General features: G+C 43.5%; 1 protein-coding gene across 5 annotated transcripts in view; it reads left to right on the plus strand.

The window, feature by feature from the left end:
* Positions 1-27847, plus strand: part of DGKD (diacylglycerol kinase delta) — a 61413-nt gene extending 33566 nt beyond the window's left edge. For 4 of the 5 annotated variants that reach the window (XM_074912750.1, XM_074912754.1, XM_074912753.1 and 1 more), the window contains 24 exons: positions 536-661; positions 1737-1839; positions 2363-2525; positions 4601-4709; positions 5482-5621; positions 6358-6442; positions 7008-7102; positions 7202-7301; positions 7457-7730; positions 9343-9504; positions 10276-10404; positions 11374-11470; positions 12360-12470; positions 13242-13338; positions 14083-14190; positions 14790-14903; positions 15313-15447; positions 18224-18375; positions 19158-19269; positions 19436-19528; positions 19900-20019; positions 20352-20469; positions 21708-21838; positions 22975-27847. In XM_074912750.1, the coding sequence (XP_074768851.1) occupies positions 536-661; positions 1737-1839; positions 2363-2525; positions 4601-4709; positions 5482-5621; positions 6358-6442; positions 7008-7102; positions 7202-7301; positions 7457-7730; positions 9343-9504; positions 10276-10404; positions 11374-11470; positions 12360-12470; positions 13242-13338; positions 14083-14190; positions 14790-14903; positions 15313-15447; positions 18224-18375; positions 19158-19269; positions 19436-19528; positions 19900-20019; positions 20352-20469; positions 21708-21838; positions 22975-23064 (2964 nt within the window). In that variant the 3' untranslated portion in view covers positions 23065-27847. Of the gene's footprint in view, positions 1-535; positions 662-1736; positions 1840-2362; positions 2526-4600; positions 4710-5481; positions 5622-6357; positions 6443-7007; positions 7103-7201; positions 7302-7456; positions 7731-9342; positions 9505-10275; positions 10405-11373; positions 11471-12359; positions 12471-13241; positions 13339-14082; positions 14191-14789; positions 14904-15312; positions 15448-18223; positions 18376-19157; positions 19270-19435; positions 19529-19899; positions 20020-20351; positions 21026-21707; positions 21839-22974 lie in introns of those variants that run through there. The other variant, XR_012634100.1, reaches the window with a different exon arrangement.
* Positions 27848-27896: the final 49 nt, after the last annotated feature.

Consider the following 27896-nt stretch of genomic DNA (forward strand, 5'->3'; position numbering starts at 1 on the left):
TCTTCTAGCCTTATCTTGATGTGGAAGCACTGTCATTTGCTCTACAGCTTTCTTCACTGTACAAATAGCAGATTCTGCTTTTATGTGTTAGCGATTTGGGAAAGGCCATTACTGTCAGAGCATGAGATTCAGCGTGAAAAGTCCAGTTAAGGAGTCCTCGCTACCCTGCTTGGAGGAGAATCCTGCTATGGACCGGGGCAGTTGAGGTTAGATAATTGGAGGCATGGGGAACCTGATCTGCGTTTTGGCAAAAGGAAGGTGAATGTTTGGAACAGTACCCTAGCATACAGGATGTCTCATGCAAGTCAGTGTTTCCTGGGTAGCCTGGGACGAATCACCTGATCTCTTTGCGCTTGAGCGTGATGTGAAATGCCAAAAGAGGTTCTCAGGTTTTCTAGAAATTTTCTTTGCTGTCCTTAAACAGTGCATGTAAAGACTTGCCTCTCTGTATGTCTCCATACCAGAGCGCATCCTGTGCCCTTGAGTTGCACTCTGGAAAGTCCATATTGCTTCTCTCCCTCCATATCATTTGCAGATCTCAATGCCACATCAGTGGTTGGAAGGAAACCTGCCCGTGAGTGCCAAATGCACTGTGTGTGATAAAACCTGTGGCAGTGTTCTGCGTTTGCAAGACTGGCGCTGCCTTTGGTGCAAAGCCATGGTGAGTTGAATAAACGTGATCATTTCAGTAAAAGGAGTCTGTGATCAGCTTTCTGGTATGTTTTAATGATGTTTACTTAAAATGAAATCTTTAACTGTGCTGTCAGTATTTGCCATGAAGGACTTTATTGTTCTTTCTCCAGATGATAAACAGTCTGCAAGAGATAGAAATGTAAATTTGTGGTGAAAAGTATCACTGTGATGCATAAAAGTAAGACCTGAAATAAGTATCTGCCTTCTCTGCAAGCTCATTTTCTTTTGATAGTGAGCTTTCATAGAAGAATCTAATTACACTAGATATGAATCAATGCCTCAGGCATGGGAGATGTTGGATTTTAAGGTGCCGTTATTTATCATTTCCACAAGTTGAAAAGCTACAACAAAAAAGAATGATAAAGGATACGAAGCTATTTTAATAATAGCAGTTTCCCTTCCCTTTGCAATAGGTTTCTCTTGAATAACCACTGCAGTGATACAAATCTTGCTATGTTTCCAGTTGTCTATAATATTAGTAATGGAAGTATCACAAAATACGTGTTTACAGTGTGGGGGGATGGAGGCTCAACCCTCTATCTTGCAGTCTTCATGTACCAGAAATGACTGAAGTGCCCTATTCTATTTTGTATTCCCTTTTTTGGGTGGCTTTATTAGTCCCTTCTTCTCTTACCTCTTATGTCCCTCATGTCTTCCTGCTTTGTTTTTTGCTTTCATGTTTTCTTGAATTCCCAGCTTTTTCTTTTGTTGCGACTTTTGATCTCTCAGCTGAGGCTAGGATTTTGAAAGCAGAATGTCTGATGGCTCTTAAAGCTACAGAATCTGTTATCTGGTCCTTTCAGCACTCGAAGTGCTAATCTCATAAATTCAAATGGCAGGAAAAGTACATACTAATGGAAAGAGGAGAATTAGTAGAAGACTTTGATTAGATCATTCTTAAAATAACTTTGCTGATTGACATATCCTTCGACTCGCCCCCTCTTCCTTTCTTACTCTTCCTTTACAGCCTGGGTGGCTTTCTGAGTTATACCATAGTGTCCAAAAAGGTCTGAATTTTTTTTTTTTTTTTTTGGTGTTTTCAGGTACACACAGCATGTAAAGAGTTGTTGCCAAACAAGTGTCCTCTCGGGCTGTGCAAAGTATCTGTCATTCCTCCTACTGCTCTTAACAGCATTGATTCAGATGGTAAGTATTGCTAGTAAGTAGTGCCTTCTTTTTCTTCCTCTCTGTCACATTCCCTTCAGCTAACACTATTAATGCCAGACTCTGTCAGCTGAAAATTCTACTTTTGGTGTTGCTGAAATTCCAAACTGGAAGACACTGCTGAAGTATGGCAGTGAACTGTTTGCTTTGCTTTTGCATTCAGTTTATTACCCTGTAACGTCAGTATTTGCTGAGTTGCAGCTGTTAAAATTTATTGAGAACAACTATATTGCAGAAGCAGTTTGGGAAAGTTGGGCAAGCTGAAGATTTTGGCATACTGCTAGGAGATAAGTGTGACATTTGGCAGCATGAGGTGTGGTTCATGCTGGATTCAGGGCTGTGCACATTTGGCGTTTATCCAGTAAGTGCCATAAGCACGAGGAAAGTATTAGCTCTCCATAGCTGTGCTGGGTTGTGGGGTGTTGGTTTTTTTCTCACCCCATCTCCATGGGCAGCTTCACATTTCTTGGCTTTTCTTCCCTCTCCCTTCCCTTTTTGCCAAAAGGTTTTTGGAAAGCTACTTGTCCCCCTTCTTGCACAAGCCCTTTGTTGGTCTTTGTCAACTCAAAAAGTGGAGACAACCAAGGTGTAAAATTTCTACGAAGATTCAAACAGCTACTGAATCCAGCCCAGGTCTTCGACCTCATGAATGGAGGACCTCACCTTGGGTAAGCAGATATTCTGTGGAAGCACACATTCCTTGTAAATATCAGAAAAGTATGAGTGATTGATTTGATTATAAGCTCATCCTCAAATATAACAAGGAACCTATTCCTCAGAGAAAACTGAACACATACGAAGTTTGAAGCGGTTTTCCCCTCTCTGTGTTTAGTTTTATTGATTAGCTAAAGCCAAAAATATTGTTGAACAAGGTTATTATTTCCATTCATCAGTAACAGCAGGACAGCTTGAAGGGGTTTGGGGGATTTCCAAAAACACTCCCCTGGAAGAAGACCAAGCATGGAAAGTTTGAATCCAGAAGAAAACTTGTCAGCAAACAGACTTGTAACAGGCATCTTGGTGTGCTGTTAATGGGAGTTAATATCAGTTATCGGGTGAACAGAAAATGTCATAAGTAGCAAGTGAATATTGTCAAAATGAGATTTATCCAGAAATAGCTTACCTGGGAAGTATGTGAACTTCCATCCCTTAGAGATTTTGTGGTGATATTGGGAAAACATCTCTTATGAGTGTTTTTAGTAAAGTTGGTTCTACCCCATGATCTAATAGATGACATTTCAGGCTTGTTTACCAGATTACACTAGAATATCTATGGATCAAAAAAAGTGTGCACTGTGGAATAAATTCCTTTCGTGTATTTCTGCAACTCTGCTTAAAAAAAAAAAAAAAAAAAAAGCTTGATCTCTAGCTTGCCCCCTTCCAAATGTTTCTCTGTTGCATTATAACTTTTGTCAGGAATGGGCACTTCTTGTAATAAGAGCCAACACAAAGTGAATTTCCTTTTTATTTTTCTAAATGTGACTCAGAGTCGATGACTAAGACCTGTAGATGCAGGGTGCTGTATCTGGGAGTGTCCACTCCAGGATGAGTGACCGTTAGTTCTGCTCTCCTGAGAACAATTGTGGTTTCTTGCCACAGTGCATTGCAAAACACTGGCCTTTAAAACTGCATCATGCTGTCCAGAGGATGTGTTTGAGTGATAAATAATTTAAAGAAAACTTCTAAAATTAAATATTTTTCGTCTTCCTCTCCCCAGTTGGACTGACTGCAGAGAGGAATTTTGCTTTTAAGCAAGAGAGAAGGGAAGCAAGGGAATCAATTATTTTCTCAACCTGTGGTGCATGCTTTTAAAACAGCTGCTCTTGTACGCTTTCTTAAAAAGAAAATGATGGTACAGGGTAAAGGCTGCTCCTTAATAATTTAAATACTCTCAGCTGGTGTCAGTCAAACTGTACTGCAAGATGTTGTAATTTCTGATAACCATTTTTTATGTGTCAACCATGCGTGAAGAAATAACGATTTTCATGTACTGTAGCAAATCCTGTCTAGGTAATAATAAAAAAAAATAAATATGTACAAAGCCAAAATAAAAGCAGGCAGTAGTTCTGGAAGATGTTCAGTAAGAAGCGTGGTTTCAAACAGTTTGAGGTAAGGTGGTTTTTAGTATTCTGGAAAGTGTGAATAGAGAAATTCACACTTGTCTTGCTAATGAATTGTTTGCCTGCCTGCAGGACAGAGAAGGCGCCAGAGCGTTGATTTATGTTGCTATCCCAGAAGAAGGACTAAAGCTTGTGAGGCTTTACATCCTCTTACAGTTGTCTGCTTTCTGAATGAATGCATAAAGTTCCCACTCTTCAAGCTTTGTTTTAATTGGTGTGGCCTGCAAAGGCAGTGACATCAGAGCACTCCAAGCAGTGACAAATAACTAGTGTTAGGCTAAACACAGCGAATCTGCAAAAAGGAATTAGTTCAATGGATAATGAGCTATCACATGCTTGTTTCCTCCTCTGTACAGGCAAAATTGCCCTGCTTTAGTAGAGGAGTATGTCTGGGACATATTTCTATAGTGAATAGCCATTGTAAATTGCTTAGCTGTATTTATAATTATTTATAATCATTTTAATTCATCTGTAATCTGACAGTGGCCTGTATTCACTGTGAAATCAGAGACTACTTTAAGCAAGTCTGCCATGTTTATTACCTAGGTTGGAACTGTTTATCATTTCTTTCTGTAACAGCTGATTGTTCTTCCCTCTTGCTTTTTTCTTGTCCTTTTCCATAGTTTACGCTTATTCCAGAAATTTGACACTTTCCGGATTCTAGTTTGTGGTGGGGACGGAAGTGTTGGCTGGGTTCTCTCCGAAATTGATAGCCTCAATCTTCACAAGCAGGTACCTGCCCAAAGAGCTTGGCTGGATGAAAGAATGAAGTCATAACAGCGTGGGTCAAAGAGCACTTTCTCTATCATACAGATGTAGTTTGTCCCAGGACTGAAGCTGCTGAAAGCTTACCAGAGCAATGTTCTTGCAGTAGCTGTCTGCAAGAAGCAGTACTGGACTAATTCATTATTCTTATCTCCAGTGCTCCTCCACAACTCCCTCTTACAAGATCCAGCTTTTGGAGTAGCTCTGACTTACTCCTGCTCCATTGCCAGCAGAGAATTACACTCAGAAAGGGCTGCAGCTAGAAAACTGGGAGTTCCACAAGGGTTATGCTCCTCATCTATTCCCTTTAATTATCGTGGTGTAGTTTCCGAGTCTTGGGATAGACAGAAACTTCATTGGAGTAGAGGTATACAGTGTTTAATTAGTTTCCATTTTGTCTTGGAGACGTCTCTGCTAATTGAACAGAAGCAGCAATAGCACCACCTGATGGGTAAAGAAATACTCTTCTCTAGAAGGGGTCGCTTGTAGCAAGGTGCTTCTCGAGATGGTAGCTGTAATAGGCTCCTCTCTCAGTTAACAACTTAAGTAGAGGAAATTTTTCCTTACTTGCATGCTCTTCTGGCTGTTTTCCCCATCCAATTACTTTCTCCTTACCCTGGGACTAGCTGTTTCTCAATGACTGGTCTGTGTTAAGGAATCAGTCATGTTGCTTGGAGCTCTTTGTGGCTTGTGTTTTCCCCTTTGAATATCAAGTTTGGTTTCCTTTTCTCTAATGCAGTGCCAGCTGGGAGTGCTGCCCTTGGGAACAGGGAATGACCTGGCCCGTGTGTTAGGCTGGGGGTCTGCTTGTGATGATGATACCCAGCTCCCGCAGATCCTGGAGAAGCTGGAGAGGGCCAGTACCAAAATGCTGGACAGGTGAGTAACAATCACTAACATCCTGCCCTGCTCCAGGGTTGTGTGAAAATACCCTTCTAGGAGGGTGTGTTCTTGATTCTGCCCAGCTGCTGGACTTCTTACTAACGCTAGTTAATGTTTTTTCTTTCATAATCCTCTGTCACCCTTCAGCAACAAATGGCAGTCTGGCTTTCTCTGTCACTGCTGCAGAATAGTAATGAGTGAAATTGTCTAATGTCCAGTGTCCTCTCATGATCCAGACAGAGTTCTTGTCAATTCATTTTGTCAGCCTCACAGTCATGATTTATCTTTTTAAGCTACTTTTTTTCTTGGTAAATTTGAACCAATTAATCCTGAGTTTGGCTTAGAAGTGAAAGCTGAATGCAGAAATGAACATCTTTACTCCTAGTATTTATATTGCCTATATATCTTTGTACATTTAAAAATGCTTCTTGAGTTGCACCTTGGCATCTGTTACATTGAATCATGTAATGCCCATAGAATTTCTGTGAGAGAGGGAAGAAGTACGGAGAAGTTCCTTGTGCTGTAGGATACTTGTTCAGAGTGTCATCCTTCCCTCTTCCCCCAGTTCAGCCCCTCTGCAGTTCTGTTGCAACTCTGTGGCTTCCTTACATCAGTTGTGCCCCTGCCAAAATGCAGTTTGTTCTGCTTTGAGGTTCTAACCTGTTAAGTCCTTTGGATAAAGGAGGAAATCATCTGCCTTATAGTGACAAGTATGATGCCTCCTTTTCAACAGGTGGAGCATCATGGTGTATGAAACCAAACTCCCTCGCCAGGCCTCCACTTCCACAGTCACTGAAGATTTCAGTGAGGATTCTGAGGTACCTCTCGAGATGCAGAGGGCAGGGGACTGGGAGCAGCAGCCTCAGAATGGACAAAGATAGGATGCAGTGGTTGAACTCAAATGGAGCAGGCCTGAGCCATGACTTGGGTGTAGCAGGAGCTACAAAGAACTAGGGGCTTAAATCACTTAAGTATTATTGAGAAGGATGGAGGTTGGGCTACCAAAGTCAACAACCCTAATGAGGGATGAGAAGAGGAGGCTTTGGAACAGGACAGAGAGGAAATGATTGACTTTAATTTGCTGTCATGACATCAAGTTGTTGAAGTTGTGGAAAGCTGCTTAGCAGTCATAAAAGAACAGTTTTTAGTTCCACAGTTGATCAGAGACTCTAAGAACTGTGCTGCTGATGATTTCTAGGTTCAGAATTAGTTTCTTCATCAGATTCAGGTCTTCAGTGAGTAACTGAGCCATGGACCACAGAACTTTTCCAGGGCAAAAAGAGCCTGTAGAATGACAGGCACTCTCTGGGGAGCCAGGGATACAAGCGTATGTTGTAGTGCTGGGAAGCAGCACCCCAGTGGCTTGTTTCTGACTGTCACCAGGTGCAGAAGATTCTCTTCTATGAAGACTCTGTGGCTGCTCATTTGTCCAAAATTTTGACTTCTGACCAACACTCAGTAGTCATCTCCTCAGCCAAGTGAGTACTTAAAGGACAACTGCTGTAGGTGAAAGTTGCACTGTGAAAATCCTGAGACAACCCTTGCATTATTTTGTTTTCACTACTTTCTTTGTCTAGGGTGCTCTGTGAGACAGTGAAGGATTTTGTGGCTCGAGTAGGGAAAGCCTATGAGAAGGCAACGGAGAGCTCAGAGGAATCGGAGGTCATGGCCAGGAAGGTAAAATTGGAAAAAATATTTGAGTTTCTACTTCTGAAGTGGAAAACTGCTCTGTTTTCAAAGAACTAGCACAGCAGCAGTTCATCAAGCACTAAAAGAATGAGCTACCGAGTCTTACTGTTAGTTCTACTCAGATGTTCTTCTTCGACTTGTAGTGCTCTGTCCTGAAGGAGAAGCTGGACTCGTTGCTGAAGACACTGAATGATGAATCTCAAGCATCTTCATCTCTGCCAAACCCTCCTCCCACCATTGCAGAGGAAACCGAAGATGGTGATGGGTCAGGCAGTGCTTGTGATTCTTCTAGCGACCGGTCGGTGGGCTCATCATGTACTGCACGGCCCCAGATATTTCGTCCCCGAGAACAGCTCATGTTGAGAGCCAATAGCTTGAAAAAAGCCATTCGTCAAATAATAGAACATGCCGAAAAAGGTAACCTGTTAGGAGTCCTGCTTGTGACTTGTTACAGGCTCTTGAAAAGTATAAATTTCCTTTATTCCAGAGGCGAGTAGGGTTCTTTATTAAAAACAGCTTTCCTGAGCTAGAGAAGCTCTTCAGTAAGCCTGGCTATTTAGTTTCACTATCATCTCTGCCAGGCCCACCTGTTTGAAACATTACTTGGTAAATGAGCCTGAAGTTCAAGGTGTGTTCTCTCCCATAGGGCTGGTTTAGGAAGTTACTACCCTCCCACACTCTGTTTGTTTGCATTTCCTGTCAGTCCCCACCCCTATCAAAACAGTGTCAGTGCAACTGTTTGTGTGGCCTTGCTGTAAAGCAGATCTGAAAATACATGGGAAGAAAATATTTTAAGTATTTTAACTTGGATTGTTTCAGAAATTTATTTATAGTAGAGTCCAGCAAAACAGTTTAGTGGAGCAATGGCAAGAAAGGACAGAAGCTTCTTAAACTAGATTTGTCACTGGAAAAATGTTACAATACTGCACCGTGATGCCAGTCAATCCTGTTCTGATGTTAACTTCCTAGGGAGGTGACCCTCTTCTCCGCATCTTCACTCCTGTCTCTCTCCAGCCACTCATACCCATAGCTCAAAGTTTCATTTAGAAAGGCATCAGTTCCCCCAGATGTTAGTCATAAACTCAGTGGTTTAACTTAGACCAAAGTTAGTACTTAACAGCTTATTACTGGAGATAAAAGCATTGAAGTTGCAGATGTGACATCCAAGCACACCTAAATATGAACAACTACGTAGTAAGATGCAGATCATTGCGATGGTGCTTGGATTTCCAGCACTGCCATATCGTCTACAACCTATCCGGAAGGCAAAGTTACAAGAGACAATGAAAGTATCAAACAGCCTGCTTCTGGTGAAGGGGAGGTCTTGACCTCACTGCTGCCCCACTTTGCTGCTGCTTACCTTACGCCTATTTAATGTTTGCTAGAGTGTTTTTGGACCCCAGCCAATTTGCTTAATCCAGCAAGAAGAGTTTATATATCTGCTGGGCTAGTGGCCTGGATTATCTGGATGAACTCCAGAGTCAGCACAAGGGAGGGGAAGAGACTGAAAGAAGGAGGGCTCGTCCCCCTGCAGAGGCAGTGAGCTGGTAGGTCAGCTCAGGGCTGTTCAGAGCTGTGCCCTGTGAGGGGTGGCTGGGGAGGAAGGCCTGTTCATTACATGCAAAGGTAGTTTTGACTTCTTTAGGCAACATGGTGGCATTTAATTCTTACCAGGTCTTGAACAAACTCCAGTTATGTTTCAAATATATTTGTTCAACTTCTCCAAACTGTTTTTCTTCTTCCGAAGTATGTAATCTGATTCTTTCCTTTGTTTGTCTTGTTTTTTACCAACTGATATTTTCTTCCTCCTGATTATGTGTCTGAGATTATTCTGTTGCCCCAATACAGATTAAACTAACAGAAAATTCATTAAATTTGTCATTTAATGTCCGTCTGGTTGGAATTTCTTGCAACATCTAAATGCAAGTAAATGGCCTTTGGAGTCCCATCTATTGTTACTTACATCAGTGAGAGGTGTTCCCTGCTAGAAGAGCTGCGAGGCACTCACCTGCTTTCTCTCTCCTTACAGCTGTAGATGAGCAGAACGCCCAGACCCAGGAGCAAGAGGGTTTCCTCCTTAGTCTCTCAGCCTCTGAAGAGAGCAAGGAGCTGAGGAACGAGGATAAAATCTCACTGCAGTCATCACACAGCAGCAGCTATGGAGTGTCCAAAGGGAGGAGTCAGCGGAAGGGTACGGTTCCAGGGCTGCCACTGTGCAGATCTTGCCTGCGAATTACAATTCTGTTAACTGTAAAAAGTGAGGGAGGTGTTACACGTGTTACCTTCCAAGTTCTGTTTTACTCTTAGTTTTTGAATGATTGCTCTTCACATGCCAGGCCTTGCACGTTTCTGTGCTCTAGCCTGTGCATCATGTACCTCACTTTTTGCTACATCTTAGGTGTCTGGTTCATGATATTAGCATATGGAGCCTAGGATTTAGAAATCTTCTTACACCTTAGCCAGTAATCTTGACTTTCAGTGCTTAAACAAGGATGATTGAGCATTTTTCATGTCATCTACCTGATGACATCTCCCTGTAAGCCCCTGCCATCCTTTGCAGATGACAGAGAACAGAAGCCAGTTTGCTTTAATAACTGTGTTATATGAGTAATTTGTTAGAGATCCATGATCACTGAAAAAATATTTGGAACTTATCTGAGTATTGATTGGAAGCCAAATATCCTGTTTGTTTTCCTGCTGGCACCAGCTTTTTCTAATCTCCATTTTTGATAATTTCATGTGGCATTTTGGTACCTCCAGTCTGTGAGGTTTTCTGGCTGCGCATATGCCACAACTCTGCCTCTTAGTAACTGCTTCTGTCAACTCTGGTTTGCGGTGTCTAGAGTGTTTTGCTGTTGAGTGATTCCTAACCCAGTCCTGCTGCTTGGGCTGTGCTGCTATGTGCTGGTCTGAATCACAGTGTTATGTTTGTCAATAGCCATGTTTGTGTTGTCTTTTACAGCATCCAAGTCTCCTTGCGAAAGACTAATAAACAAAGGAAGTTTGTCACTGGGCAGCTCTGCATCTCTTCCTCCCCAGACAGGAAACCGGGACAACTTGCCAATGCTGAACACAAAAATCCTCTACCCAAGTAAGTGTAACACCCACCACTTCCCATTGAGGCAGCCAAGTGGAGTATGGATGACAGCAGTGCAGGCTGCAGTCTCCACATGAAAACGTGAAATTGTCCCGCTTGATGTCCTTTTGTGCAGGCTCCACTTGGAGAGAAACTCCTTCGTGCTTAACTTGCTACTAGGGCTGAAAAGTGGAGGCTTGGAGGGAACTGTAATAGTTTCCAGTTTGTAGCTGAGACCTAGACACAGATTTTTGTAAACGCTGTGCAGCGAGAGAGTTTAGATGCCATTACAAGGAGATACTGAGCTCAAAGTATCCTTGAGAAGGCTGATACGATGCTGCTGAGAGGTTTCTGAAGAGTGGCAGCTGCAGACTGGGAGCAGCCCAGGCTTTGTGTGAAGGCTGAAGTCACTGGAGGTGCACAGACCCAGCAGAATTCCCACCTCCCACATCTTGTATAGCAGCTTCCCCCCATCACCATAGTCCTGTCCTTCCACCTTTCCCCTCAAATTACTTGTTCAAATTGTTTTTCTGGAAGCATGTAATTTCCTTTCTCTCTGACAAAGCTACTGTTTGTGGGTTGCCAGCTAATAATTTAAGAAGCAGGAGGCAGTAATTCTTGAGAAACTTGAAGAATAGCTTCAGGCCTACTCCTCTCTTATCTACTCACTGAAGTGAGGACGTTGCATGTCTCACCCTGGAACAAAAAAGCTACTGTAGTGAATACACTCCCATTTCTCATTTCTTTTTGTCTGTACAACTGTGCTGCTGGCCTTAGGTGATACCCTGTCAATCAAAAATCCTGCAGGCAGCTCCAGAAACCCTTCTCCTTATCGAGAGAGCTAAGCCCTCTGGAATGGAAGAAAGCACTATTGCTATTAGCTTTCCACAGTGAATGACAAGAGTTAATATATTCTGAGATTGAAGTTACCTGTTCCCTGATTATTATTAATCATGCTCTTGCCTGTGGTCAATTTTCCTACAGATATCCGTGCTGGTATGTCTGGTTCTTTGCCTGGGAGCTCTGTCATCAGCCGATTGCTTATCCATGCTGATCCCTTTAACTCTGAGCCTGAAAATCTGTGAGTATGCCCAGGAGGTTGAAGGGAGGGAATGGGTGCTTCCAGATGGGCCTCAGCAGAGAAGCAGATAATAGAGTTAAATAATGGACTGCAGCAGCCCAGAGTTACGTAAATTAATTCATAAGCTGGGTGCCAGTGAGGATCAGCATATGTAGTTATACGCGTGCAGTGACACATCTGACTCATGGTAGAAGATTTTTAGGTTTTAGGTGAGAATGAAATCTAGATCAGCCTTCTTCTAGACTCAGAGAGGACTCTGGCTTCCAGTTAGGAGACAGTCACCTGTGGGGGAATCACTACCTTTACAGCAAGGAGGCCAGAGAAGGGTCAGGGCAAGCCACAACAGGGGAGGCAGCTGGGAAACAATGTTGTGAAAAATTTCTCAGACTGTTCCTGCTGAACTGTTTAATGGTAAAAATACAATGATACAGACTTTTAAGTTTGGGGTTTTTTTCATGGGTTTCAGTCCCCCTGAGATGAGTAGCTTGAACTTTTGAGCTCATTTGTCACACTCTCTGTAGTTAACACCTTTTATATACGTGAGAACTTTTACACAACACCAGTGACCAGCATCATGGCTCTTTGTAAATGAAGTGTAGGCTTCTGAGTATGTTTCTGTGGCAAGAGAATTCTGCAAGTCTTGCAGCTGTGAAGTTTTACAGACACGCTGCAGGCCAGGGACCTCTGCTCATCCATAGCTACATTTATGGTATTCCTGGTGGGTTTCAGGAAGTTCCCAGCCGTGCTTATCAAAGCATGCTGGCATACAGCCTTCTTGTTCTTCACCTTTTTATGCAAGAAAATTTCAAGGTGGCCAGAGGGGCATGTGAGATGTATACCAAATGGTACATAGACTTAGAAATGGTGATTTTATTCTTTTGTTTGGCAGTGAATGTTACACAGAGAAGTGTGTCATGAATAATTACTTTGGAATTGGACTAGATGCGAAGATTTCTTTGGACTTCAACAACAAACGCGATGAGCACCCAGAGAAATGCAGGTGGGTTTGGCTTTGGCTGAACTTTGGATACTGCCAGAAATGACTGAAACCGCTTTATGTTTCTCTGCGGTTTTGAAGCTGATTGTGTACAAGTGTGCTGAATAGGTTTATTGTCAATCTTGTGTGCATAATCCTCCTTCAAGGCTGTAATCATGATGGAGGAGATAAGTTTATGATTTATTACTGATTCATTATACTGTTGTGGCTAGTATAAAATCTTTGAGTAGCTATGTCAGTGTGGAATTAGTGCCTTGGTTCTATTTACTTCATGATCTCCGTCACAGATTCCTCGTGGGCTTGCTGTTTAGCTATGGGAGAAGTGTATCTCGGCTCTAAATGCCATAGAGGCTGATTTTGACTTTGACCCTAACCTAATACAAACCAGAAGTTTTGGCCTTTTGAGTACCTGGGCAACTACAGGATGCTTTGTGTAGCCTGGGATTGGTACATTTGCTATACTTGAGCTAATACAGCAAAACACTTCTGATGTCCTGGTGTGTAAGATTGACAAGTTCTGTGCCAGCCAAATCTCTGTATGTTTCTGGTAGTGTGTGTTACTCTGTCATCCTCAATTCCTACCTGACATTTATTTAAAGGGGAGTAGTTTCCTAGCACAAGCAATGATCATTTTGAGTGCTTGACCCTTTTGGAAGCAAAGCACTTTCATGTTTTAGGACATAGGAGGTATCATTTCAATATGGGTTTTTTTCTCTTTTAAGTGAAAAGATAAATGCCTGTACTAAATTTTTCTCTTTTGATTTGCCTCTTCAGAAGTCGTACTAAAAACATGATGTGGTACGGAGTATTGGGGACCAAGGAGCTGCTACACAGAACATATAAAAACCTGGAGCAGAAAGTCTTGCTGGAGGTGAGGAATTAGCATGCTCTTCTGGTCCTAAAACTGAGATGCCTAATTGCATCTCCTTCAGACACTGACTTTGGCGTGGAGATTCTACTTGGTGGCATTAGGGTGTTTCCCTTGCCTGCCTGACACAGTGTACTTGCCATATCTCACCCTGAGCTAGCTAAAAGTGGCTTGCATTCTCAGCCACTAAGGGAAGTGTCATCCTGCTGGAAAGTATTAGCTGTCCCCAACTCAGTATTCAACAGAGCTAAGATTGTTATATGTGTTATCTCATGTGAACACATCATTTTAGAGAGTAAATGCAGTGGAAAGCTCTTAATGTAACTATGCTGTAATGTGCATCTGGAAAAGCAATATTCTTGTATAGGCCATGTACAGCATAAACAGGTAGCTTGAGGGAGGAGACCCTCATCACAGCAGACTGCATTAGGTGTTTTAGAAGTTTTAGTCCCATTTCTGGAGAAATAAACCAAGAGGCTTTGCCAAGCCTTTCAGGTGTGCCCTATTCCTGTTCGGGGAAGAGAAGCAACAGAATCTCTCTAAAATCCATGTTTGCCAGAAGAGTTGTGGTTCATGAGACATGAGTGAATACATTTTACTCTGCTAGGCCAAGAATAAACTGAAAGAAACCTGAATTCTTTTATTATTAAGTTATGCAGGCTATTTTCTCTTCTTAGAGCATATGTTCTGGCAGAAGGGCAGCTCTCCTGCTGTGTTGTGAGTAATGTTGCCTTCCTTTCTGTGCAGTGTGATGGGAGGCCAATCCCTTTGCCCAGTCTCCAGGGAATTGCTGTACTCAACATTCCCAGCTATGCAGGAGGCACCAACTTCTGGGGGGGAACCAAGGAAGATGATGTGAGTATTCTCTAAGGCAGTCCAGGGAATGTTTCTACTTACTGTTGCTTTTGAAGTCATAGTCCCTGGCTTGGAAGAAGAGGGCCAGGGCCCTGTCTGCATGTACTTTCTCTATGAAGTGGATAGGATACTGAAGTCCAGCCTTAAGCAGCTTTGCACCCAAGCTGTCTGTAGTCATTTAGAAGAAATACAGATGCTGTCCTGAGCATTCAAACTTCCAGGAAGTGCTTTAGATTGACCTTCTCCCCTCAGACTGCTTGAGAAATGAAGCCCTTGAAGACAAAGGGAGTTTAATCCAGTCAGAAATACTGTACTATTTGAGATGAAAAAGTGCCTACTCTTCTGAGAACAATTATTGCTTGTAGCCTAGAGCCTTTGTGTTAGCTGCCATTGGAAGCACAGTGGGAATAACAAGGCTCCTTTTTCTCCCTCCTAGCTCATGGCAAATCTTTACCTTCTAGCCTCATTGTTAATTTTATACAGATTAAAAAGCACAATTGAAAGCTGACCCCCAAATCTTCACCAATAGAGAATAAAGGAAACAGGTCTCCAGCAGAGTTGTGTGTCAACTGAATTCTCTCTCCCTTGTATCTGGCTAGACATTTACAGCCCCCTCCTTTGATGACAAGATTTTGGAGGTGGTAGCAGTGTTTGGTAGCATGCAGATGGCAGTGTCACGAGTGATAAACCTGCAGCATCACCGGATTGCACAGGTATCAGTTGCTTTTGCAAGCTCTTCTTGCCTCCCCCATCTCCAGGTTGTGATGTTTATGCCAATTGCAGTTGGTGAAGCCCTCCTTTGTGCACTCTCTTGTACATGGAAAGAGCATCACCCAGGGCTGGAAATGAGCATGTCCAGGGGCAATTTGGGCATGCAATTGTTTACTAGTGTCATTGTGGTAGGAGTTAGACCAGCAATTCAAATAGAGATTGGTAGTCCAGAGACACAGCAGGTGGTTCCTGCCACACAAGGGTGAGGCATGTCCAGCCACCCAGGCACGGGTGCCTCTGATAGCACCAAAGCTACGGTACCTGGGGAAGTGCTTTAGAAAGAAAGAGAACATCTCATGCTTTTGGAAAACCAACATTTTAGAGCTGCTGTGTTGCAATTACTTCTTGCAGTGTCGGACAGTGAAGATAGCAATCCTTGGAGAAGAGGGAGTTCCTGTGCAAGTGGATGGAGAAGCCTGGATCCAGCCTCCAGGTTACATTTGGATTGTTCATAAGAACAGAGCACAGACCCTCACCCGAGACCGGGTAAGAGCAGCCTTGCATACACTGTGTGGTACACACATGTTGTGATGTCACGTACTCTTGGAAAGCATGGCAGTGGCCACATGTGAAAGCTTATCTTTGTGAATGTAAGAAGTATACTTTGCTACATACCATAAAACTTTTTGGAAAGAACATGATTAAACTTGCATTCACCACTTGGGAAATTACATAAATTGTTGTTTATGCAAGCTTATTTTACTTCCTTTTCTGGGTGCCTTGTGACGGCATTTCTTAACAAGCTTGCATGCTGGTTTTCCCACAGGGTGCTGCCTGACTGAGTGCTGCGGATTGTCTAGATTCAGCCATTCAAAGTTTCAATTTCTTGTTATTGTTCAGTATGTGGCTTATGCCTCGTTGACCAAGCAGTGTTTCACACCTTGTTCAGCAGTGTGTGTCTGTCTCATCTCATAATTTTCAAATATATTTGATGAGTACCAGCATATAAGGAAGCGTCCTTGCGGTTTTACTGTGTTACTGAATGGTGGTAAGCCAAAGAAAAGGATAAAGGCCTTTATGGTTCGTCCCAACTCTGTAGCTGTCCATGCATAAACAGTTCAGTTGATAGCAGCTCTTACAGTTTGCTGCATAACGCCCATTTACTCGGCTTCCAGAGCAAATCGAAGTCCTCTGCAAAGGACTCACCTGCTGAGTAACAAGAAAAGAAAGAACAGCAGAGAGGAAAAAGGGAAAGCAGCCTGATACAGGCACATTGCCTGGCAGGAAGTTACAAGTATGGTGGTATGAAAAGAAAGCAAAGGTGTGTGTACAAAGCCCCTGCCATGGTAGGACAGGCAATACCTGAGACTCCTTGAGCTGGGAGAGAACAGTGGGTGTTGATCATAGAATGGGTTGGGTTGCAGGGGGTCTTTAAAGGACGTCTAGTCCAAACCCCCTGCCATGGTCAGGGACACCTTCCACTAGATCAGGTTGCTCAAAGCCCCATCTAACCTGGCCTTGAATGTTTTCAGGAATGGCACATCTACAACCTCTCTGGACAACCTGTTCCACTGTTTCACCACCCTCATTGTAAAAAATGTATTCCTTATATCTAGTCTGAATCCACCCCCTTTTAGTTTAAAACCATTACCCCGTGTCCTGTCACCACCCGATGTGAATGGAGAAGAGACAGGAATAGTGCACACAGTTTTGCTTGGAGGGTTAGAGCTTTTGCGGTGTCACACTGAGACTTGGAATGGAGGTGTCTGAAGGAGATAGCCCAGGGAGTATACATGTGGGTGTAGTGAGGAAGGTGGAGTGAAGCACAAGAGGTAGAGAAGGACACACAGGTCCCTTGTGAGTGTGCTGTGTGTTGGGCCATCTGAAGCTATGGCTATGATTGTGCCATCTCACTCCTCAGTGCCTGCAAAACTGTGTTTGCAGGCATAACATTGCCACTAAGGATGAGGTTCCAGTTTTGTAGAGCGGCATTCAGCTTTTGTCTTGACTGTGTGCTTATCCTTATTTTTCCTGCTGTCCTTTTGATCATTGTTGCACGCCCCTTCCTTCACAGAGCACATCTGTCCTGTGCAGTAGATGAACTGTGGTTCTCTCTCCACGTGGGTGACCCTGTACCTTTGATAGCATTTTTCAAATGTGATTTGGGATATTTAGTTTCCTAAACTGAAGATGGCAAAACTCAAATTCCCTCACGTGGCCTCATCTGGACCACTGAAGAGTCATCATCAAGGTTGAGATCAACAGGTAGCTCATGTTGAGCTGACAGAGCCTGGTTTTGTCCTGTATGAGGAGCAGTAGGGGAAAGGAATGCTTTACTACGGGGCTTCACAGGTATTTGCAGATACAGGAGAATGGCGTGTCCCCAGAACTCTGGGTCATCCCCAAAGGCAGTTGTGTTCTAGTGGACACTGGCTTTTCTACTCCATCCGTCTCCTCTCTCTGCCCTTAGTGCTGTGCTCCTTACCTAATCTGTACTTATCTCATTTGACTGCCCAGACTCAGGATCCATGACTACCATTTTCTTCCCCTTTCCTGTCCACTCATCACAGTCAATCTCCTTTCCTTTTCTGTTTCCCCAGTGCTGATTATTTTTTTCTATAAAAGCTTCACACTCCTGCTTGTTATCCTCCATCATCTTCTCTGAATTATTCTTCCTATTTCAATTTTCCCCTCCCATGGTCCCTTCTCTTGTCTAACCATTCTCTTGCCATTTCTTGTACTTATTGATCTGTCTCTCCTTGCCTGGAGGCCTTGTGTGTCAGTTTTCATTCTCACCATATTCAGTTTTGATCCTTCTGCATTGAATCTGTTTTGCTTCTTTCTGTACCACTAGCTGATGCCCACAGGAATATCAGTAAGGCTGCAGGTGGAACAGGTCCTAGCTCTGAGTTCAGCTGCTTGTCCTGACAGTCACTGGGGAAGCCAGTTTACTTCCAGATAAGAAGCCTTGAACATTTTTAATTTCCAGCTCTGAGATGTCACAGTAATACTGAAGTGTAGAAGTAATATAGTAACTCAAAGAAAAGGCTGCTGCCAGTAGGGAATTGGTAGATTTTGCTGGATTTCTCAGAATTGGCCTAGCAGTTTTGACTGAAACCAGGCTTAAGCAAAAATTAAGCCAATACAAGCATGTGACATGGAAAACTTCAGCTAGTTAGTGAAGTTCTAAGCAGCTGAACAACTGCGTCCTGCAATGAAAAGTGTCTGTACCAGATCTATATGTTTTACAGGCATAAGCACAGCCATTGTTTTCTATAGGAGCTTTACAAGGCATCTTATCGTTTGCTTGCTGTGTTTTTAGGCATTTGAGAGCACCCTGAAGTCTTGGGAGGACAAACAGAAGTGTGAGTTGTCCCGACCCTCTTCTTTCTCTCTGCAACCAGAGATCATGTCTGAAGAAGAATCCACCCAGATCAACCAGTTTGGTCAAGCTGCAGGTGCTCTGATCCACAGGTGGGGGACTCGGTTTGCTTTTGGTGAATAGAGCCCTCCTTTGGTCCCTGAAGTTCTTGTCCTAATCCCTGATTCTTGAGATGTTTCTATTCACTCTTATCTTCTGCAGTGCTGGTCCATGTCACTGGGAGTAGCATCATTCATTATGCACTGTCCCAGATGCACAAGGACCGAAGTCAAATAAACTTTCTTAAGTTATTCTGGACAAAAAATTTTGTGAGCAGACATGGATCCTTTAATCCTGAAAGAACCCATTATCTTTGAATATCAATGGTTTTTATCAGAAGTGAAACAAAGGCCTCTCTAGGAGCTCGGATGACAAGTTGGGTTCTTGTAACCGTGATGCCCAGCAGAGATTTCTGGAAGAAGTCACTGTATGCTCATCTGTTCATCCTTTAGTTGGGCATTCAGCTCCTTGGTCTGGGCCTCTGAGAGAAAATTCCCAGAAACACACCAGAGAAGTGTTAATTAAACTTCCATATGTGCACCTGCCTTTCACATCAGTAGGGCCATACTAAAATGTCTAGGTCGTATTTCAGACTGATCCCAGCTTGTATGCAGAATTGAATATGCACCTGGAGTTGTGCATGTGAAATCTGCCTTGCTTTGCCTATGCATGCTCACTACAGCAAGGAGAATTGCCCTGCTTTGCTAGAAGCTGTGCCCCTCCCATGCTTTGTCCCTGCTCTTATCACTCAGATGGGTATTAAAAGGAGATACCCAGTCAGAAAAGATCTCCTGCTTTGAGCATATGCTGATGCAATCTGTAATTCTCTCTTTAGCATTCGGGAAATAGCCCAATCCTATCAGGACATGGAACAGGAGCTTGCCCATGCTGTCAATGCCAGCTCCAAGTCTATGGACAAAGTCTACGCTAAATCCAAGTCTACAGAGGTACTTCACTCACTTGGCATCTCCCATTTTGTCCTTGTACCATAGCTCTTGGTTTTCCTTTCTGATTGACCAAAAGTAGGCCTTGCTTGTCTAAGACTTCTTCCTTTTGAGTGCTCAGACCTCTGCATTTCCAGGCTTAATTTGCGCATGAATTGCTTCCCTGCAGGGACTGAACTGCAGCCTTGTTGTAGAGATGGTGAATAATGTCAAAGCCCTGCATAATGAGACAGAGCTGCTGCTGGCGGGCAAGATGGCGCTGGTAAGAAGCACAAAGCAGGAGTAAAGCAGCCTCTCACTTTCTCTCTTCTCCTTACTGTTGCCTTGGCAAGCAACATTTTGCTGGTCTTGGTCTTCTTTGTCTTTGTAACAAATCAGTTTAAACGTTATCATCCAGGAATTAGGACGGTGTTGCTACGTAGGCATGATGAGCAGTCAAGCTAGCTTGCACGGAGTTTGGAGCTCAGGAAAGATGGAAATCGTTAACTTGGGAACTTCTGGGCAGAGTGCCCGTTGTGCACTTCCTTTTAAAAAGAGGAACTGCTTTGTTAGCTAGGAATCTCAAGGCAAGGGCCTGACTGTGTGTTCCACCATATGGCTTTTAACTCTGCTTTGCTTCCATTTCTGATCCAGCAATTAGATCCTCCACAGAAGGAGCAGCTCCAGGCAGCTCTGGCAGACATGGACCTCCAGCTGAGGAAGCTGGCAGACATCCCTTGGCTGTGGCAGCTTATGGAGCCCTGTGACGAGGAGGTGAGGAGGACCAAGGCTGTATTTCCTTAGCTGTTCTCTTTTTCACTAGTTGGCTGTGAGTGTGTGACTTCTTGTGAATACATGACCGATGTGAGAAAAAAATCATTAAGAGGGAAACTTTGACTCCCTAGGGCTAAAGAGAGTAATTTCCTGCTAAGGTCCCTTGGGATCAACTTTCTCTGTTTCCTTTCCTGTCTTGATCAGAATGAGTTTAGAATTTTTTTTTCCTCTTTTACAAGATCACGGTGCTGAGCTTGACAGTACTTGTTGCTCTTGGTACATTCCAATCAATTTATGACTGTTTGCCTGATTTTCCCCTTTTGTTCTTACAGAACCAAATGCTGGATTATTCTAAACGCAGCCGCAGTGGCAAATTCCGGCTGGTGACCAAATTTAAAAAGGAGAAGAACAACAAAAATAAGGAGACTCATAGTAGTATGGGATTGCCGGGTACCAAGACTGCTCATTCATTGTGTCTCTTTGTCACACCAGTGTGGTCACACCACTACCTGTTTGTCTGTCTGTTTCCTCTCATGTTCTCTCTTCTGATTCACATTCATCTGCCTTTTCTTGGAGGTCTAGTCTGTCTTTTTCACATAACAAAGTAGCTTATTGCTCCCTTCTGTCTAAGTCATGATTCCCCCCCCACTACTATGTAAATATTCCTGAGCTGAAACAGGAGGTACCCTCTGAAGCATTCTGCCTACATCCAGACATTTTCAGGGATATTTTAGGGGGTGCCTAGTGAAATGAATTTGAGGATTTTTTTGGAATTTTAGGTATCAAAATGACTGTGGGGCCCAAGTCTGCCTAACTCCAGTCTTTTCACTGCTAATGATGTTTTTTCTCATTGATTCACCCTCAGGCTTTAATCAAGTTTCATGTCTAATTGGCTGGGGATCAGCATCACCACAGGTGCACCCTGACCTTTAATCCTACTGGTCAGTAGATAAAAACTGGCCATGAATCAACAAATTGCTATTCAAGACACTTTCTCTCCAATTGGGTTAGTTGATTTTTGGTTTATATTCTCCTTATGAAGACTTTCTTCTTCTAAAATTCAGAAGTACTACCTGTTCTGTGGGCTCCTGGGTTCTGTCCTTTGCCATGGAACTGTGGGTACAGTCTCCTTCTGTCTGACAGGCTGGTGCTTATTCATTGCCTCCCAGAACTTGGGAACTTCATTTTTCTCTTATTTAGAGGCTATGAAAAAAGGTGGAAGTCTAAAATCTTCCTGTATCCCTCAGACTTGGGGGAGAGAGGTTGCCATTTTGTTTACTGAGCACAAGTGCTTGTGCATAGTAGCAAACTAATCTGTGCTTGATTCTCCATAATATATTTTTATGACCTTGTTGTTTTGTAAGCAGATTATCATTACTGAATTTCTTCTTCTTAAACATGGGGGTAAACTTTAAAAAGCGTATTTAATCCCATCAAAACCAACATGGACTTCCTCCTGGCTGTACTGCAGCTAGCCTCTGCTTAAGAGAACAACTCTTACCTTTCTCAGCCCTGGCTCCTTCGTTTGAGACTGTAGATCATGCTAGCAGTCCTTGCCTTCCCCTTGGTTTGAGGCTGTGGTACTGCTTGCCCTCCTTCTCTGGCACTGAGTGCTGATGGTGTCCTCATCTCACTGTCTTCTGGGATTCTGGGTACTCAATGCACTCCTGCTTTTCCATCTCTAACAGTTCACCTCTGGGGAACGGAGGAGGTTGCGGCCTGGCTTGAGCATCTCAGTCTTTGTGAGTATAAGGATATCTTCATCCGGCATGACGTCCGGGGCTCTGAGCTCCTGCACCTCGAACGGAGGGACCTCAAGGTACTTTCATGATCGGCTCATGAGAAATAGCCAGCTGCATCTGCATGACCTTCTGTGCTGAATGTGCTTGGAAGTGGTCTGCCCACTGTTCATTCCATGTGCCTTGGCAAGATGAATGGGTTCATTGCAGCCTTGTTTTATTTTCTCACCATTTCATTTAATAGCAGGGAGGTAGAACAGCTAGTTGAGAGATTAGCTGTCCAATTCCACTGCAGCTTCCCAGAGATGTAGTAACAGTCCAGACTGCAGATTGTGTTCTTCAGAGTCTCTGACTTTAGTGATGGAATAGAAGTTTTCAACTTCTCAGCTCCTGTACCATCTTTGCAGAACATGCTGTGATAGGGAAAATTTGGTTCTTGCATTGTAATCACTGGACAAACAGATCATCGCACTTCTTTGTTACAAGAGAAAAAAAATCATTGTGGTCTTTGATGAGGCTGCTAGATAGAGAGAATCTTTTTTAATAGTGCTTAGTAACCGCACTGTGCAATTTTGCATCTCCTCACCAGGAGTTGTTTTCTCTACAGAGAAAAATTGAAAGTGGTGGTTCTTTGCACGTGCAAGAGACTTGTGTCATCGTTCTGGTGACTTGCATATAGCAGAAGATACAGTGTTGTAAAGCAGTGCATGGCATTTGTTGAATGCCCCTTGGATCTTCATTTGTGATTTTTCACCACCCTCCTGTAATGTGGTTTGCTGTAATTGGTGTAGCTGATTCCTCTGCATGCCACCCAGCTGCAGCCAGTGTTTTGTTGCATGATACCCGAGTGTTCATACATTTATTTGATGTGACGGGTTGGTTCTTCCTGCATGTTTTGGCTGCTAGCTTAGGTCCTTGAGATCTGTATGCTCTTTCTCATGCTCTTGCTTTGGCCTTTAGCAGTTAAAGCAATTTGCATTTCTGGCTAATGGTCTGTAGTTGTTTCTCTCCATTGCCCTGTGCCTGTTCATTACCCTGTCACGCTCTGATAGCTTTTTGACACATGGTACAAGGTTCCGTATATAACCGTCAGATTTGTAATCTTTCTGGTTGGTTTCCTCCTCTCTTGGTAACTGGCTGACTAGTTTGTAACTGTTGCTTGGCCAAATTTCCCACCTGTCTTTCTCCTAAGGTAAGGTTTTCTCTTTTCTTCCAGGACCTGGGTGTGACCAAAGTGGGTCACATGAAGAGGATACTGCACGGGATCAAGGAGCTGAGCCGGAGTACTCCTGCCAGCGAGGTTTAGCCTCAGTTTTCACAGCCTGTGTCTACCATTCCCCCTAACTGCACAGCAGTCACCTCACAGAGCAGATGTGCTCACAACTATCTCTACTGAACAGCCAAGTTGTAGCTGTTCAGAGCTCATATCAACCAAGCATGGTGCTACCTTTTTTCCTGTGGGGTACGGCTGCATCCAGTCGAGAGGCACTTTATCTGCCACCAGGCAGAGCCTCCCGGAAGAGAACTCGCTTGCTGTTTGAAGAACCATGTCCTCCGACGTGGGAAGTTCTGGTTCCAGTGACAGTGCAGGACTCCTGAGAATTGCAACACAGCTACCTTTACTTGATAACTTCATCACAGTAGAATTATTCAGGGCAAAAGATATATTGGCCAGTCTTAGATCAGGAGCATCTATCTGACAGTCTTTTCAGACCCAAAACTTTCCCGTTCATCTGTGTGTCACACCTGTATCTTAGACCATTTAAGTGGGACAAAGCTTGTCCTTGTGTCTTACTAATCCCTTTTTAATGCACCTGTAGTTGCATGCGGTTTGCATCAGAAATTCAAAGCCAGTACAGACCTCTTGCTGATGAATACCCAGTGATTCTCACTCACCTATGCCTTGCAACAAACAATGCATGTGGTTCAAGGAGCGGTTCACACCAGCTTGTGTGGTCTTCCACTGGGCCTGCCTCTCCTCTTCCAGCCAGTGGCAATGGTACAACATTTAGGTTTTCAGGCATCACAACCAGTTGTTCAGAAATTCCTGGCAGTAAGAAAAGACAAAATTCTCGAGAGCCAAAAGATTACAGGAGACCAGCTCTGACATTCCCCCTTCTGAATTCGTCTTCAGGAGACCACATGAAGGAGAGAGGAACACTAACTAGCTGTGTGGGCTGTGCAAGAAACCTAACGTAATGGAGTGAGATATGGAACGATTTGCTCCCTCTTTGTGTGGGGAGCAGCATGACTAGCAACGGCCAGGAGCAGCTTCCAGCCCATTTAGTGCCACCCTTGTGGCCATAGACAACAGAGCTGTTTCTTTACTTCAACTTGCAGTGCAGAAAACTATTTCTGTCACAAAAGATAAGATTTATCTGTAGTACTTGCATCTTTTCACCTGTCTTGGTTCTAGTGGCTTTTCCACCTTGCTTCTCTCTCTTGCTGCCTTGCTCCTTCACTCCAAGGTGGATATCAAAAGATTAGGGATGGTCAGTCCTTCTGGGTTGTACCCCTGAGAGAGTTACTGTGTGCTGTCAAACATCAGGGCTCCTGTAAGAGCACCGAAAGGAGATTGTTACTGAGCAGATGAGCATTGTAATGAAAACTGGAGTGTGTTGGTAAATTGCCTTTGGTACCACCAGCAGTGGAGCATGGAAAAATTAGTGCCTCTGAATCAGAGTTTCTAGATGGCCTTCAGATTTCCACTACATTGCCTGACCACAACTGGGTGACTGTTAAAGCCCGAAGACCAGCATGCATAGTTACATTGCCATGTTTATCACTGCGAGGGGAATTTGGGAACATTCAGTGCTGTAAAGCTGGAAAAACAGCAGGAATTTTTAATTACTTTGTTGGTTTATATGTATTTATTTTTTTTTATTGTTACAGAGTGGCATCTGTCTGGCTACAGCTGCAGACAGAAAAATGGCCATATGCACAGTGGCATAAAATGTAATTTCCTGAGGACATCGTTCTTTGTTATTTGTAAGGATTTTATCATCAGCTCTCTAGTATTAACAACAATCAGTCAAGTTATTTCATGTAAAGACTTGTCAGCTTTAAAAGGTTCTGGAATGATTTCATGCTGGGCAAACTCCATTGCATTCTTTAAGATTTCCACATGAATTATTCTGACTCTCCCTATCTGTTTTTAACTAGTTGTCATTCACACACATTCCCTCTCAGCCCAGTGAGTGACAGGATTTGCTCATGAGAAGTTAACAGAAGAGTAATCGTGCTTGATCCAGCTAGCAGAATTTCTGGTATAAGTACTGTGGGGACTGAGCAAGAAATATGTTCAGCTGTGCCCTGAATTTGTTTCTCCTATCTATGCATTGGCAGTTGCTTCCATAGCCATCTTTTTTCTTTATCAGTACAGGCCCCCCCCCCCATTGAATTCCTGAGGTATCAGATAAGTAAGAATTGCAGACATACTGTATTTTCCCACTTGTTTGTTGAGGCACAGAGCAGCATCTGCATGAGAATGAGGAGAAACCTCCACTAAGGAGAGCTCCAGGATGCAGCCATCCTTGCGGGTGACAGTACGGTGCAGCCTGCTGCCTGTCCCCGGGAGTGTGCCTGCCCAGGAGAGCACAGCAGGGAGCGCAAGGCAGGTGATCACTGCGAGATCTGGGTTTGTTCCTGTACGTGGTGAAGGAGCTGTTCTTGCTGCACGGTTTCTCCAGGCAACCTCATGGTTAAAGATGCATAAACAATATGCATTTGCCTTGCTTGCATAATTCCTAGGGGATTAACATGCCCCAGTAGAAACAGCTCCTCTCTACTCCTCCTGTGCAGAGTAGCAGGGGAATCCAAAGAGTTTATAGATTCAGACATGTTCCTTAATTCGTGCCATACCTGTAGAGGCCTGACGGCCATTAGCCATCTGCTGTGAGCGGTGATGCCTGCACAGATTTCCCTGCATTTCTTTATGATCTGTCATGCTGATGGGTTCAGATGCTTTTTGTGTATGTGCACATTTTTTCAAAGGGTTCGTAGCCAGTATATTCCTGTCTTGCTTACCAGAGGCAGGGAGGGAGTTCTACCTTCTTTTAAGAGCTAGAAAATGGGATCCACATTTAACCTGAGTGCCTTTGAATACATATTAAGGTTTATATCTAACAAAAGGATCGTAACTCTATGCATCTCAGTGGGAATAATGCGGATTTCTGTTGGTGAGATTTTGTGAATAGATGAGGACAACTTGGGTCAGACATCAGTGAGAGCTATCTGCAAAGTAGGGAGCCAGGTTGAACTTTTGGCTACGTTACTGAGTTCCTTTTCTGGCATCTGATAATTTTTTTGTGGGAGAGAAACTCAGGAAAGACAATTAGTAAAAAAATCTGCTGCTTTGCCAAAAAAGAGACTCTCCTGCAGTCTCAGGTAAAACACCAGCTTGAGAAAAGCTAGAACTGCACATATCACGCCTATATTCAGTCTCTCAAAAATCATTACTCATGTTAAAGCCGTGCAGCACTGTCTGTTTATCATCCCTCACCCTTGGCAGTGATGCTGGGGCAGTGTCTGCAGTGAGCTGGGCATCCAGTTTCTGCTCGGCAGAGGTTTCAGTACGTTGCCTCACGTTCTAGCACTGCCCTGGATATTTAATGGCAGATTCTGGGGAATAACATACCCTGTGTTACGATGTTTCGGTTCAGTGGGATTGTATGCAATGGAGACTCGAGGGAGGTTTGGCTGGTGAAGCGGCTGTCAGCCACATCCTGCTGTGGGCTACCTTCGGCAGGGCTGTTAGTGCTAACGCAGCCTTTCTGGGGTTGCTTGGGGGATCTTAGCGCCGAGAGCGCGTGTCCCCCGCTGCGGCAGGAGCCAGCTCCGCAGCACCGCTTGGTGCCCGGAGGAGCCGGGCACCTGGGAGCCTCCAGCTCTGCCGAGGCCTTCAGTGCCAGTCCTGGGAACGTTTCTGCACCCAAATCGTATGGAAAGCTTTGGTCATTGTTTTAGTATTATTTAAAAATGTGCATACTCTCTATGTGATTTGAAAACAGACTGTTTACACAAAATATTTTGTATCTTAAGATGTGCGTACTGTAAAAAGAAAAAAAAAAAAGGATGAAAAGCGATGTTTTTCTACAACTGTCAGCAGTGACTGCATGTCTGTATCATCATCCACTGACCGTTGTTCCTCAGGGGTCTCCCCGCCATTCCTGTGATCCTGTTAAAAGCATAGGGAAGCAAGTGAATCCCTGTACAGTCTTGGGAAGAAGGTTTTGTGCCTTAAGAATGGGACCTGCTTCCTTCCTATTTATTGTGTTAATTTATACAGTGATTACCATGGAAATGTCTCTTGTATTTTTTTTGTACATAGTTTACTGTTGATTGTTGTAAATAAGTTTTTCTTGTATATAAAGTAAACATGTTTCTGAGCTTCCAGTAAAGATTCTCTGTTACTGATTTCCTTGTGTGAGAGGGCTGCAGTGCCCGTCTGGTGGGAACCAGCTAATAAAAATCTGTGCTGTGATAAAATGGCTTTATCCTGAGTTGCATTGGAAGTTCAGAGCTGTTCCTTACAGAGGAGTGAAATGGTAAATGTGATTGTTGTAGATCAGTTTTGTAGCATTTCTTTGCATTGGTTTAATTGACATGGAGTAGAAGACATCATATAGTTTATTTTTATTAGCTGTATCTCTGCAGTGAACAAAAGATGTTTTAAACCTGCTGGTTCTACTGCTGCTTGTCCTGATCATAGCTCCACTGTCTGCAAACCCACAGCTAGATGGGAAGACGCTCACAGAAACTCAGCAGGTTGTTTGTTAGTTACCTCTCACTGGGTGCTGTGGTGTGACCACATCTTCCTGGTCACGGCAGTGCAAGTGCCATGATGAGAGGCAGAGGAAGTTTTTTCTCTACTCCGCTTGGTCCTCTGTGCCATTTATTGCAGGCAGTATTGTAACTGGAATAAGTGAAAGTGCGTTTACAAAAATGTGGGAGAAATCAATTTTCTCATGTAATGCAAACTTGAAGCTAAAAGATTTGGAGATGTTTGGGCAAGCAGTTCATGGATCAGACTGTGATGAGCTTTCTATCTGTACAGATTGATGCATTTGTAAGATGCTGACAAGAAACTTTCAGTACATCAATTTAAACTGTGAGGATGGTTGTAGAGTTCCATGGTAA

This window comes from Athene noctua, chromosome 8 (genome assembly GCF_965140245.1).
Source record: "Athene noctua chromosome 8, bAthNoc1.hap1.1, whole genome shotgun sequence".
NCBI lineage: Eukaryota > Metazoa > Chordata > Aves > Strigiformes > Strigidae > Athene > Athene noctua.